General features: G+C 39.8%; 1 protein-coding gene across 7 annotated transcripts in view; it reads left to right on the top strand.

The window, feature by feature from the left end:
* The window catches only part of satb1b (SATB homeobox 1b), a 210,205-nt gene that overhangs the window by 136,606 nt on the left and 58,445 nt on the right, over positions 1-15,154 (top strand). For 5 of the 7 annotated variants that reach the window (XM_061915459.1, XM_061915462.1, XM_061915461.1 and 2 more), the window contains exon 9: positions 5,819-6,031. The exons of the other annotated variants lie outside the window; for them this stretch is intronic. In XM_061915459.1, the coding sequence (XP_061771443.1) occupies positions 5,819-6,031 (213 nt within the window). The remainder of the gene's footprint in view (positions 1-5,818; positions 6,032-15,154) is intronic. 7 annotated transcript variants of the gene reach the window in all.

Below are 15,154 nucleotides of genomic sequence, written 5' to 3'. Positions count from 1 at the left end.
CACAACATACAAGATGCCGTCATGGCGACACACAACCTTTACCGGGCTACCGCACATGCTCATCACTCCTGTTGCATGCTGGGTAGGGTAGTTCTTTTTTTCCCTGGCTCATTACATCACAATATAGTACCATGTATATGATGCGTTCAGTTTATCAAAGCACCAAGCAAACAATCGGAAAATTCCCATCATATCAATTCCTAGATATGGTCATAATTATTTTAAGTGCACTACGCATAATAAACACAACATTATTAATATTGCTACTACGGATAATTTAATCAAAATTCCCTAAAACAGCCCACTACCTATAATATCGGTTTTTTAAACATAAGATCCCTGATAAAAAAATGTTCCTGCTATTACCTCAGAAATTGCCTGTTCAGATCTTATGATTGTGGCTCAGAGATTTGTATGTAGATTATATTTATTTTCCATAACAAACAGGATAACTTAAATACCCTGGCAGTGGAAATAAGCTTAAATGTTTGTATTTACATTTTTTGAGTTGATTTTCATAAAATATGCTATTTAACTGCTACTGTTTAACAAGGACTGATTTGAATTGTGTTTGCACAACAAATGTTTTGGCGCTTTTGTTCATGTGGGAGAATATTCCAATAAAGGTGCACTACACACTACTTTTGAATTCATTATTGGGCTTTGCGTATACAATGCAGTTAATCGCGATTAATCAGAGAAAAAGTGCGATTAACTTCAATTAAAAATTTTAATCATTGCCCAGCCCTAGTTATAACACTTATTAGCCCTTCTATTCTTTGTCGCACTAAATGATGTACAGGCGAGCCTTGATTTACGATCATAATTGGTTGGTTCTTGAACATGGTTCGTAAATCGAAAAGTTTGTATAGTGAAGCCGAGTTCCACCATTAAAAATAAGTTAAACATGAATAATTGGTTCTAGCCTCGACAAAACTGTAATGCAGGTATATATATATATATATATATATGTATATATATATATATATATATATATATATATATATATATATATATATATATATATACAAAACCCGTTTCCATATGAGTTGGGAATTTGTGTTAGATGTAAATATAAAAAGGATACAATGATTTGCAAATCCTTTTTAACCCATATTCAATTGAATGCACTACAAAGACAAGATATTTAAAGTTGAAACTCATAAACTTAATTTTTTTTGCAAATAATAATTAACTTAGCCCTGCGATGAGGTGGCGACTTGTCCAGGGTGTACCCCGCCTTCCGCCCGATTGTAGCTGAGATAGGCGCTAGCGCCCCCCGCGACCCTAAAAGGGAATGAGCGGCAGAAAATGGATGGATGGATGGAAAATTAACTTAAAATTTCATGGCTGCAACATGTGCCAAAGTAGTTAGGAAAGGGCATGTTCACCACTGTGTTACATCACCTTTTCTTTTAACAACACTCAATAAACGTTTGGGACTTGAGGAAACTAATTGTTGAAGCTTTGAAAGTGGAATTCTTTATGTAAAGCTTCAGTCGTTCAACAGTCCGGGGTCTCCGCTGTCGTATTTTACACTTCATAATGCGCCATACATTTTCGATGGGAGACAGGTCTGGACTGCAGGTGCGCCAGGAAAGTACCCGCACTCTTTTTTTACGAAGCCACCCTGTTGTAACACGTACTGAATGTGGCTTGGCATTGTATTGCTTTAATATGCAGGGGCGTCCATGAAAAAGACGGCGCTTAGATGGCAGCATATGTTGTTCCAAAACCTGCATGTACCTTTCAGCATTAATGGTGCCTTCACAAATGTGTAAGTAACCCATGCCTTGGGCACTAAAGCACCCCCCTACCATCACAGATGCTGGCTTTTGAACTTTGCGTCGATAACAGTCTGGATGGTTTGCTTCTCCTTTGGTCGGGATGACACGATGTAGAACATTTCCAAAAACAATTTGAAATGTGGACTCGTCAGGCCACAGAACACTTTTCCACTTTGCATCAGTCCATATTAGATGATCTCGGGCCCAGAGAAGCTGGCGGCATTTCTGGATGTTGTTGATAAAAGGCTTTCGCTTTGCATAGTAGAGCTTTAACTTGCACTTACAGATGTAGCGACCAACTGTATTTAGTGACAATGGTTTTCTAAAGTGTCCCTGAGCCCATGTGGTGATATTCTTTAGAGACTGATGTCTGTTTTTGATACAGTGCCGTCTGAGGGATCGAATGTCACGGTCATTCAATGTTGGTTTCCGGCCATGCCGCTTACGTGGAGTGATTTCTCCAGATTCTCAGAACCTTTTGATGATATTATGGAGCGTAGATGTTGAAATCCCAAATTTCCCTGCAATTGCACTCTGAGAAACGCTGTTCCTAAACTGTTTGACTATTTGCTCACACAGTTGTGGACAAAGGGGTGTACCTCGCCCCATCCTTTCTTGTGAAAGACTGAGCATTTTTTGGGAAGCTGTTTTTATACCCAATCATGGCACCCACCTGTTCCCAATTAGCCTGCACACCTGTGGGATGTTCCAAATAAGTGTTTGATGAGCATTCCTAAACTTTATCAGTATTTATTGCCACCCTTTCCAACTTCTTTGTCATGTGTTGCTGGCATCAAATTCTAAAGTTAATGATTATTTGCACAAAAAAAATGTTTATCAGTTTGAACATCAAATATGTTGTCTTTGTAGCATATTCAACTGAATATGGGTTGAAAATGATTTGCAAATCATTGTATTCTGTTTATATTTACATCCAACACAATTTCCCAACTCATACGGAAACAGGGTTTGTAGATCTATGCATAATTCCTTCCACTTCCTCAGTGTAAGACACGTACAGGATGACAGTTTCCCACGCAAACAACAGCCAGTCTTCTCCGTGCTCATAGTCCACCAGAGAGTCCACCTTTGGGGATTATTTATTAGCTTCTTTTTTTTTTTCCTTTAATTCCGCCGTGCTAATAAAAGCGGCGGGGGCGGAGGTGAGGTGGGGATTCTTAAAGGAGCTGCTGTCGGCGCTGGAGGTGCGCCTGAGGGGGCGTAGGGGAGGAAAAGAGTCAGGATGTTACAGTACAGTACATAAGGTATATGCAGTCCACTCCAACATCCTTTCTGGACATGAAATGATGAACCATTTAGACTCATGACATTCAAACGTGACTGGAAAATCAGCACACATTTCTCCATCGCCTTGTTTTAATAGCAAATCACACCTATTGACGGCGAGAGAGTCGGCGCAGTGTGCGGCCAAGAGACGACTAAAAAAGCCCAATCACGCGCTCCTCACTGTCTGGTAGTGAGCGAATCCTGCGCTATTGAGAAGTAAACAAGCGCACGCGCTGATTGCCAGCTGTGTTGCACCAACGCTCACTAAGAATATGTCCAAGATTCCCCGGGGAGACTTTGAGTAGACTTTTGTACATGCACGCAAAATGTTTCTAGGATTTGTTTTCTAGGGTAGTGGTTCTCAAATGGGGGTACGCCTACCCCTAGGGGTACTTGAAGGTATGCCAAGGGGTACGTGAGATTTTTCAAAAAAAATCTAAAAATAGCAACAATTCAAAAATCTATTTTAAATATATTTATTGAATAATACTTCAACAAATAATGAATGTAAGTTCATAAACTGTGAAAAGAAATGCAACAATATTCAGTGTTGACAACTAAATTTTTTGTGGACATGTTCCATAAATATTGATTATTTTTTTGTGAAGAAATGTTTAGAATTAAGTTCATGAATCCAGATGGATCTCTATTACAATCCCCAAAGAGGGCACTTTAAGTTGATGATTACTTCTATGTGTAGAAATCTTTATTTATAATTGAATCACTTGTTATTTTTATATCTTTTTTTCCAAATAGTTCAAGAAAGACCACTACAAATAAGCAATATTTTGCACTGTTATACCATTAATTAAATCAGAAACTGATGACAGAGTACTGTATTTTATTTTTTATCTCTTTTTTTCAACCAAAGATGCTTTGCTCTGATTAGGGGGTACTTGAATTAAAAAAAAATTTCACAGGGGGCACATCACTGAAAAAAGGTTGAGAACCACTGTTCTAGGGGTTAAAATGAAATGTTTTTATCTGGGAAGCAATAAGTAACATGTTGATTTCCCGTCTGGATTCTGGTTACGTTTTCAAAGAATACATATTTGATGAAAAACATATTTATTAGGGTTGTGAATAGTTGGGCACCACACGATTCAATTCGATTCTATTAGATTCAAAATCGATTCTTGATTCAAAACGATTCTCAATACTTTTTTTTTTTTTAATAACATTGGGTGCCAGTTCTATGATTAACTGCATTTTTCCATAAAATAATAGAATATAATAGAATAGAAAGTACTTTATTAATCCCTGGGGGAAATTCAGCACAACAGTTCGCTCACAATAAACAATAATAATAATAAATAATATATATCATATATTATATATATATATATATGCATTATACAGTCTGATGGCTGTCGGTATGAAGGACCTCCTGTGTCATTCCGTGTTGCATTTTGGGAGTCTGAGCCTTCCACTGAACGAGCTCATTCTCTCTGCAAGGTCCGAGTGTAGTGTAAAGAGCCCTGATCAATTACTATAGTACTTAAAAGAAAACTGGTTTTGCTTAATACAATTCTACCCAAACATTTAAAGAGGTCAAATACAAACAATGCAACAAGAGAAGTATCCAACACTTCTCTTTCCTTGAAGTAGATCTGTACAGCAGATATGATCATCTACATCAACTTTGAGAAGGTTGTCACAGAAGTAAATAAGGCAGGAGTCACATACTCTAAATATCCACGTACATTAATTAAATGTCCATCATAATGATATAATATGTACACACACACAAACATATATATATGTGTGTATATATATATGTATATATATATATATATATATATATATATATATATATATATATATATATATATATATATATATATATATATATATATATACATATGTATATATATATATATATGTATGTTTTTTACCGGCCAAAAGTTTGAACACACCTTCCCATTTCAATCCGTTTTCTTTACTTTCATGACTATTTACGTTGTAGATTGTCACTGAAGGCATCAAAACTATGACACCTGAAGCTCATCAAGAGAATGCCAACAGTGCACGAAAAAGTAATCAGAGCAAAGGGTGGCTATTTTGAAGAAACTAGAATACAAAACATGTTTTTAGTTATTTCACCTTTTTTTGTTAAGTACATAACTCCACATGTGTTCATTCATAGTTGTGAGGCCTTCAGTGACAATCTACAATGTAAATAGTCATGAAAATAAAGAAAAACGCATAAATGAAAGGTGTGTCCAAACTTTTGGCCTGGACTGTAAATGTATAAGTTTTTTATTCAAGCCCAATGCGGCCCCCATTTAAAACACTTTGGACATTCCCCCCTAAAGAGTCAGTACCTTTTGGTACCGATTTGCTGTGGGCGGAACCTGGTGGCGAACCTGCTTCACTTTACTCCTTCCAAACTGGCAGGAGTCTTTTAGGTTGTCGTCTGATCATGACTTGATTTTTAATTCCACACCAATAACATTCCCCCTTGTGCTGGACAAATTATAGCTGTGGTAACTTACTTCCATATGCCCTGATCTTTTTGACGTGTTTGGTGGTGGGTCGGGGCTTTGGGAAGGACGTGACCGCATGCTCCATGCTTGTCCACGAACTCACGTGAAGCCCGAGTCGCACAGTGGGTGATAGGGCCTTCTCTTTAATACTATTGTTGAATTCTTCTTCTAAATAGCCCACAAAAATGTTAAGTCAAAAAAAGGAGACTGACCCAGTAAGCAACGTGTCATGTGACCTCCTATCTCCCACCACCACAGGGCTTGTTGTCAGAGATCCTCCGCAAAGAAGAAGATCCCAAAACGGCCTCGCAGTCGCTGCTGGTCAACTTGCGGGCCATGCAGAACTTCCTGCAGCTCCCCGAGGCCGAGCGCGACCGCATCTACCAGGACGAGAGGGAGCGCAGCCTCACGGCCGCCTCCGCCATGGGCACCGCCCCGCTGATTAGTACGCCACCCAGCCGGCCTGTACAGGTATCACCTCCGCTGTCTGTCCCACAAAGATGACAATGACAAGTCTCACCGACACAACCTGTGTCAGTGGCCCTTGTTTAAAGGTACAAACCCCGTTTCCATATGAGTTGGGAAATTGTGTTAGATGTAAATATAAGTGGAATACAATGATTTGCAAATCATTTTCAACCCATATTCAGTTGAATGCACTACAAAGACAAGATATTTTACGTTCAAACTCATAAACTTTTATTTTTTTTGCAAATAATAATTAACTTAGAATTTCATGGCTGTAACACGTGCCAAAGTAGTTGGGAAAGGGCATGTTCACCACTGTGTTACATCACCTTTTCTTTTAAACGCCGTGCCTCTACCAGAAGTCGCAGACGATGACGTCACTCGTTAATGGCTCCTCACATATTCACATTGTTTTTAATGGGAGCCTCCAACAAAAAGTACTATTCGGACCGAGAAAACGACAATTTCCCCATTAATTTGAGCGAGGATGAAAGATTCGTGTTTGAGGATATTGATAGCGACGGACTAGAAAAAAAAAAACAAAAAAAAACGCGATTGCATTGGTGACGGATTCCGATGTTTTTAGACACATTTACTAGGTTAATTCTGGGAAACCCCTTATCTTTCTATTGTGTTGCTAGTGTTTTAGTGAGTTTAATAGTACCTGATAGTCGGAGGGTGTCTCCACGGGTGTCTTGACACCCTGTGTCTCAGGGGAGTCGACGGCAGCTATGGACGGCACAAGCTCAGCTTTTCTCCGGTAAGAACTGACTTTTTAACCACAATTTTCTCACCAAAACCTGCTGGTTGACATGTGGTTGGGATCCATGTTCTTTTCACCGCGCTCTGATCCATAGACAAGGAATCACTGTGTGTTTGTGTGGCTAAAGGCTAAAGCTTCCCAACTCCATCTTTCTACTGTGACTTCTCCAATATTAATTGAACAAATTCCAAAAGATTCAGCAACACAGATGTCCACAATACTGTGTAATTATGCCGTTAAAGCAGGCGAGATTAAGCTGTGTGTGTGTGCAGCGCTCATACTTCCTAAAAACCCGCGACGTCTTGCGTACACGTCATCATTACGCGATGTTTCAAAGACGAAACTCCCGGGAAGTTTAAAATTGTAATTTAGTAAACTTAAAAGGTCGTATTGGCATGTGTTGCAATGTTGATATTTCATCATTGATATATAAACTATCAGACGTTGTGGTGCGTAGTAGTGGGTTCTGTAGGCCTTTAACAAAACTTTTGGGAACTGTGGAAACTAATTGTAGAAGCTTTGAAAGTGGAATTCTTTCCCCTTCTTGTTTTATATAGAGCGTCAGTCGTTCAACGGTCCGGGGTCTCCGCTGTCGTATTTTAAGCTTCATAATGCGCCACACATTTTCGATGGGAGACAGGTCTGGACTGCAGGCGGGCCAGGAAAGTACCCGCACACTTTTACTACGAAGCCACGCTGTTGTAACACGTTTCTTGGCATTGTTTTGCTGAAATAAGCAGGGGCGTCCATGAAAAAGACGGTGCTTAGATGGCAGTGTATGTTGTTCCAAAACTTGTATGTTGGTTGAAAATGATTTGCAAATCATTGTATTCCGTTTATATTTACATCCGACACAATTTCCCAGCGGGGTTTGTACATTACATGCATGAGAACCTTATTCCATGTACACTCAGCTGCTTCTCGTTGCTGAGATAGCCATCAATGGCCTCCTCTGTCCTGTTTTTTTTTTTGAGGTTTTTATTTTTTTTTGCAAATACCCGCTAAGCCACCTACAAAACGCACCACCCAACGTGCATTCACCGGCTCTGCATCGTCACAGGAAGTAAAGTGTGCCATTGTGAGGCAGTAGAGCTGGACTACAGCGAGACCACTTGACGGCTCATCTTTTCACTCTCAGACACTGCTTTAGTGTTGGTGCATTCCCCGGCTCACTCCATTCAAACAGAGGCTTGTGATTCTGAATGAATTCAACTTGTAAGTTGTTTGATATGGTATCGTTAGGACAGGGGTCAGCAACCCAAAATGTTGAAAGAGGCATATTGGACCAAAAATACAAAAACAAATCTGTCTGGAGCAGCAAAAAATTAAAAGCCATATTACATACAAATAGTGTGTCATGAGATATAAATTGAATTAAAAGGAAACTAAATGAGTTAAAATATACCTACAAATGAGGCCTAATGATGCAATATGTACATACAGCTAGTCTAAATAGCATGTTAGCATCGATTAGCTCGCAGTCATGCAGTGACCAAATACCGTATTTCCTTGAATTGCCGCTGGGGCGCTAATTAATTTAAAACCTCTTCTCATTCCCGCGCTTACCAAAGGCATGCAGTAAAAATTTGAGTGTGATGTAAGCTTGGACCTTAAATCCTACTGAATAGCTCTTAATCTTCTTCACTTTATGCGATTTCAAATTACCGGTATTGAAATCAGCCTCCTCCATTTTGAAAATGATGACAGGGGAAGTGTCCCTCGTGACGTCACGAGTTTGACCAGGCGGTAATACTAAGCATGCGCTAATTATTTTGCGAAGCGAGTTTGACCCGGCAGTAATTCAAGGAAATACGGTATGTCTAATTAGCACTCCACACAAGTCAATAACTCACCATTGTGCATTCATGCACAACATTAAAAGTTTTGTGGACAAAATGAAAAATAAGCGGCATAAAACACGTCCTAGAAAGTCGGAGAAAGTTGTACATGTAAACAAACTATGGTGAGTTCAAGGACCGCCAAAATTAGTAGGACAAAACGGCGCTTGCTAAACTTGAATCAGTGAAGAATGTTTAATAGAAACAGTGTGCTTTATAACAATTAAGAAGGTGTGTGTCATGCTTATTCTCTTTGTAGAAACCATATTAAAACAAAAAATATATTTTTTCCCCTTATCTTTTTCCATTTTTCATACATTTTTGAAAAAGATCCAGAGAGCCACTAGGGCGGTGCTAAAGAGCTGCATGCGGCTCTAGAGAGGCAGGTTGCCGACCCCTGTGTTTGGGCTACACAGATCTAAAAAAGGTAGAGCACGGTTGTCTTGCAAAAAATGCATATGGTTAACACAGTTTGATGTGTTGAAGTGCAATATTTTTTGTTTCGTTTTCCCGGAGGGTTTGCAGAAAAGTCTACCCATAAAATACAAACCCCAAAACCAGTGAAAGTTGGCATGTTTTGTAAATCGGAAATAAAAACAGAATACAAAGATTTGCTTATCATTTTCCACTTATATTCAATTGAATAGACTGCAAAGACAAGATATTTAACATTCAAACAGGAAAACTTAATTTTTTACAAATATTAGCTCTTCAAAAAAGCTGGCACAAGTGGCAAAAAATCAATCAATGTCTATTTATATAGCCCTAAATCACAAGTGTCTCAAAGGGCTGCACAAGCCACAACGACATCCTTGGTTCAGAGCCCACAAAAGGGCAAGGAAAAACTCACAATGATGTCAATGACTATGAGAAACCTTGGAGAGGACCGCAGATGTGTTTGACCGGATCGAATGGACTTCGAGTGGGTCTAGCATATTATTGTGAAAGTCCAGTCCATTGTGGATCGAACATAATAGTGAGAGTCCAGTCCACAGTGGGGCCAGCAGGAGACCATCCCGAGCGGAGACGGGTCAGCAGCGCAGAGATGTCCCCAACCGAGGCACAGGCGAGCTGTCCACTCCGGGTTCAAAATGTGGACAGCCAGCACTTCACCTGTGCCCCACCTTCCACAAGGGAGAGGTGGACAGAAAAGAAAACAAACGGCAGATCAACTGGTCTAAAAATTGAGTCTATTTAAAGGCTAGAGTATACAAATGAATTTTAAGATGGGACTTAAATGTTTCTACTGAGGTGGCATCTCTAACTGTTACCGGGAGGGCATTCCAGAGTACTGGAGCCCGAATAGAAAACGCTTTATAGTCAGCAGAGTTTTTTTGGGCTCTATAAAAAAAGACTGCGAAAGTTGAGGAATGCTCATCAAACACTTATTTGAAACATCCCACAGGTGGGAGGCTAATTGGGAACAGGTGGGTGCCATGATTGGGTATCAAAGCAGCTTCCATGATATGCTCAGTCTTTCACAAGCAAGGATGGGGCGAGGGTCACCACTTTGTCAACAAATGTGTGAGCAAATTGTCCAACAGTTAAAAGAATAATGTTTTTTGAAATATTGCATAAGTTTAAGGAAAAAATAACGAATTGTAAATTTTCTTTCCAAATTTGCGATTGCGATTTTTACATTTGATATACATATATAAATGCACAGAACTGCGAAAACAACAAGTGAATGAAGACATGTTACTTTTAGACCTTTAATCAACATGTTCTTGTCTCAAAACTGGACTCTCATTATTATTTTAGAGCCACTGTGGACAGGACTTTGACAATATTATATTAAACCCACTCGACGTCCATTGCATCCGGTCCACCCTAGAGGGGTGGTGGGAGGGGCGGGGGGAGAGATCACCCACACCTGCGGTCCTCGCCAAAGTTTCTCATAGTCCATGGGTGTCAAAATCTGGCCCGCGGGCCAAATATGGCCCGCCGTGTGATTTAATTTGGCCCTTGAGGCAATATCAATTTAGTATTAGAGCTGGCCCGCCGGTGTTATACAGTGTCGGTGCCGCTGTAACACCGCATTCCCCGCTAATACTCATACTTGCCAACCCTCCTAATTTTCCCGGTAGACTCCCGAAGTTCAGTGCCCCTCCCAAAAGTCTCCCGGAGCAACCATTCTCCCGAATTTCTACCGATTTCCACCTGGACAAGTATATTGGGGGCGTACATTTAAGGCACTGCCTTTAGCGTTCTCTACAACCTGTCGTCACGTCCGCTTTTCCTCCATACTAACAGCGTGTCACATAATATTTGTGGCTTCTACACACACACACATACACACACACACACACACACACACACACACACACGCACAAGTGAATGCAAGGCATACTTGTTCAAACGCCATACAGGTCACACTGAGGGTGGCCGTATAAACAACTTTAGCACTGTTACAAATATGCGCCACACTGTGAACCCACACCAAACAAGAATGACAAACACATTTTGGGTGAACATCCGCACCGTAACACAACAGAACAAATACCCAGAACTCCTTGCAGCACTAACTCTTCCGGGAAACTTCCAGCAAACCGACCAATAATTAATTTTATTCATGCATTTTCTCTTGCTACTTCAAGGCTTGAATGTTTGGTTCATTCATTATTGTTATTTTATTTTCAAATGTATTATTAGCCTGTGGAAATTTTTTTATATTTACCTCAGAAGATTGCAAATAGAAAAAAAGGCATAACATTTTTATTTAAATTGTATTTGATATGCCATTGATATTTTTTTAATTAATATTATTATTATTTGAAACAGGATTTTGCATGTCACTAAAGTTATATAAGCGTTGCTTGTTCAATATTTAATGCTGAACTTGTTTGGGTCCCTATTAAAAGGTTCATTTGTTCAACCTTGGCCCGCGGCTTTGTTCCGTTTGGCCCACTCTGTATTGGAGTTTGACACCCCTGTCATAGTCATTCATATTGACATCCCACTGGGTTGTGAGTTTTTCCTTGCCCTTATGTGGGGTCTGAACCGATTGATTGATTGATTGATTGATTGATTGATTGAAGATGCCACACAGAACAACATGCAGTAATTTATTTAAAACTATTTGGCTTTATGCAGACAGACCCATAACTTTTGTCTAGATCCTGCTCTTAAACTGAAAAAATAACAGATACAAACTACAGTGTTTATAATGTAATGTTTTCATGATAAATACTAACATTGCAAGTAACCATTTAAATGGATACAAACTTTTATTACTCATCACTGTACAGTTGTTTTTTTACCATTGTACAGTAATTGGAAGGTAAACAACTTCAAAAAATTGACTTTTATCTCTGTTAGCAAGAATTTAATTCACATAAATATTGATCGTCTTAATGTGCATATTTTTCCCAGTTGGAAAAACTAGGTCGTACTTTTTCTTTTTCTCGCTCGTTCATCCTTGTTGATGGGCTCATATTGCCCATCCGATTTGTGTATTACCACAATGGAACACTTGGCTTTGTAGTCATATTTTTTTCTCCTCTCCTAATCGTTGTTAATTTGCGGAACTTCTCACTCTTCTCTCCTGTGTGTGTAAAGCTGGCGGTCTCGGTCTCCATCCACCGAGACAAAGATTGTGAATGACTGAAAAGAGGGCTCACCGCGTTCAGTTAATTCTACGGGTAACTAAATAAACAGTGTGAGACCTCTTTCAAATTGTTTCAAGTGGGAGACCAAAACATGTGAGGCTCAACAAATATATTTGCCGAACATGTCTGTATCTCAAAATGCCAGCTGCAATAATCCGTCCATCCATCCATTTTGTACCGCTTGTCCCGTTCGGGGTCCCGGGTAGTGCTGGAGCCTATCTCAACTGCTTTGCGCAGAAGGCGTTGTACACCCTGGATAAGTCGTCACCTCATCACAGGGCCAACACAGATAGACAGACAACATTCACTTATTGCGCTAATGAAAACCTCAATGTCGATTCGATGTCAATTAATCGTGCAGCCGTAGTTGAAATCTCAAACTTGCAATTGCAAGGTCTTCTGTTACACCATTTTAAGCCGAGATACTTGGTAGTTGGAGACATTCCTTATAAAACTCTCTTAAGGCCACACTCGATCCGTCTTGCAGAGATTCTGTCGTAAATATATATATACTGTATATATATAAAAAGGTTAAATAGTTTAGCGAGCTGGCAAACAAGTGGAATGACGACATGAAAATCATCCGCCTTTTAATTGGCACTCTCACTCTCAAGTCAACATCAGTGGAATATCTCCATGCTGATATAATTTAGCCGCCTGATTTAAAGCCTGATGACATCTATCATGTAGACCTTACATGAGGCAACTCTTACCAAACGTGCACGAACACACTCGCTGGCACACACACTCATGCTTCTGGCCATCTGCCAGCCCGTGGTATGGCGCGATGCGCCGCAAATATGCGCACATAAATCATGCAGGGTGGCAATTGAGCCCAAGACAGAGGAAGGTTTTTATAGGCCTCGTAAAAAAAACACATGCGGCGGTATGTCTCCTTCATACAGCGTGAGCCCATGGCCGGCCCGTGCACGCCCGGGCCTTAACAATTAGCTCCACATGGCGACACCGCTGACGAACCAAGGCCTCCCACCACGGCCTGACCTTCTACTTCCTCTGCCACCTTTGGAATTGTTTTCCCTTCCACACGTCTTGTTGGATAAAATAGACAACATTTACAACCCCGTTTCCGTATGATTTGGGAAATTGGGTTAGATGTAAATATAAACGGAAAACAATGATTTGCAAATCTTTTTCAACCCATATTCAATTGAATGCACCACAAAGACAAAATTTTTAAAGTTGAAACTCATGAACTTTATTTTTTTTGCAAATAATAATTAACTTAGAATTTCATGGCTGCAACACGTGCCAAAGTAGTTGGGAAAGGGCATGTTCACCACTGTGTTACATCACCTTTTCTTTTAACAACACTCAGTAAACGTTTGGGAACTGAGGAAACTAATTGTTGAAGCTTTGAAAGTGGAATTCTTTCCCATTCTTGTTTTATGTAGAGCTTCAGTCGTTCAACAGTCCGGGGTCTCCGCTGTCGTATTTTACACTTCATAATGTGCCATACATTTTCGATGGGAGACAGGTCTGGACTGCAGGCGGGCCAGGAAAGTACCGCACTCTTTTTTTTACTAAGCCACGCTGTTGTAACATGTGCTGAATGTGGCTTGGCATTGTTTTTGCTGAAATAAGCAGGGGCGTCCATGCAAAAGACGGCGCTTAGATGGCAGCATATGTTCTTCCAAAACCTGTATGTACTTATCAGCATTAATGGTGCCTTCACAGATGTGTAAGGTACCCATGCCTTGGGCACTAATGCACCCCCATACCATCACCGATGTTGGCTTTTGAATTTTGCGTCTATAACAGTCTGTATGGTTCGATTCCCCTCCGGATGACACAATGTCTAATATTTCCATAAACAATTTGAAATGTGGACTCGTCAGACCACAGAACACTTTTCCACTTTGCATCAGTCCATATTAGATCATCTCGGGCCCAGAGAAGCCGGCGGCGTTTCTGGATGTTGTTGATAAATGGCTTTCGCTTTGCATAGTAGAGCTTTAAATTGCACTTACAGATGTAGCGGTGAACTGTATTTAGTGACAATTGTTTTCTGAAGTGTTCCTGTGCCCATGTACTGATATCCTTTAGAGATGTTGATTTTTGATACAGTGCCGTCTGAGGGATTGAAGGTTATGGTCATTCAATGTTGGTTTCCGGCCATGCCGCTTACGTGGAGTGATTTCTCCAGATTCTCTGAACCTTTTGATGATATTATGGAGCGTAGATGTTGAAATCCCTAAATTTTTTGCAATTGCACTTTGAGAAACGTTGTTCTTAAACTGTTTGACTATTTGCTCACACAGTTGTGGACAAAGGGGTGTACCTCGCCCCATCCTTTCTTGTGAAAAACTGAGCATTTTGTGGGAAGCTGTTTTTATACCCAATCATGGCACCCACCTGTTCCCAATTAGCTTGCACCCTGTGGGATGTTCCAAAGAAGTGTTTGATGAGCATTCCTCAACTTTATCAGTATTTATTGCCACTTTTCCCAACTTCTTTGTCACATGTTGCTGGCACCAAATTTTAAAGTTTATGATTATTTGCAACAACAAAAAAAATATGTTTATCAGTTTGAACATCAAATATGTTGTCTTTGTTGCATATTCAACTGAATATGGGTTGAAAATGATTTGCAAATCATTGTATTCTGTTTATATTTACATCTAACACAATTTCCCAACTCATATGGAAACGGGGTTTGTAGTTATGACAAGGTTCCTAATCCTACCAGCGCTCATTTCTAGTAACAGGATTGAGTTTTTAAGCATCAAATTAGCAAATACTTGAAATATAGCCGCATGGCATGTAGCACATTACAAAAAAAAATGATTAGAAAAATAATCATTTAAGTGACAGGGCTGTGCTGAGATTCTAACCCTAATAATACATCTCATTAATAATAAATTCATTTTCCTTTTACAATGTGCGGAGGGCCTATAAA

Source organism: Nerophis ophidion, linkage group LG11, assembly GCF_033978795.1.
Source record: "Nerophis ophidion isolate RoL-2023_Sa linkage group LG11, RoL_Noph_v1.0, whole genome shotgun sequence".
In the NCBI taxonomy this organism is placed as follows: Eukaryota; Metazoa; Chordata; class Actinopteri; order Syngnathiformes; family Syngnathidae; genus Nerophis; species Nerophis ophidion.
The sequence above is the reverse complement of the archived record's forward strand: the minus strand, read 5'-3'. Positions and strand labels throughout refer to the sequence as shown.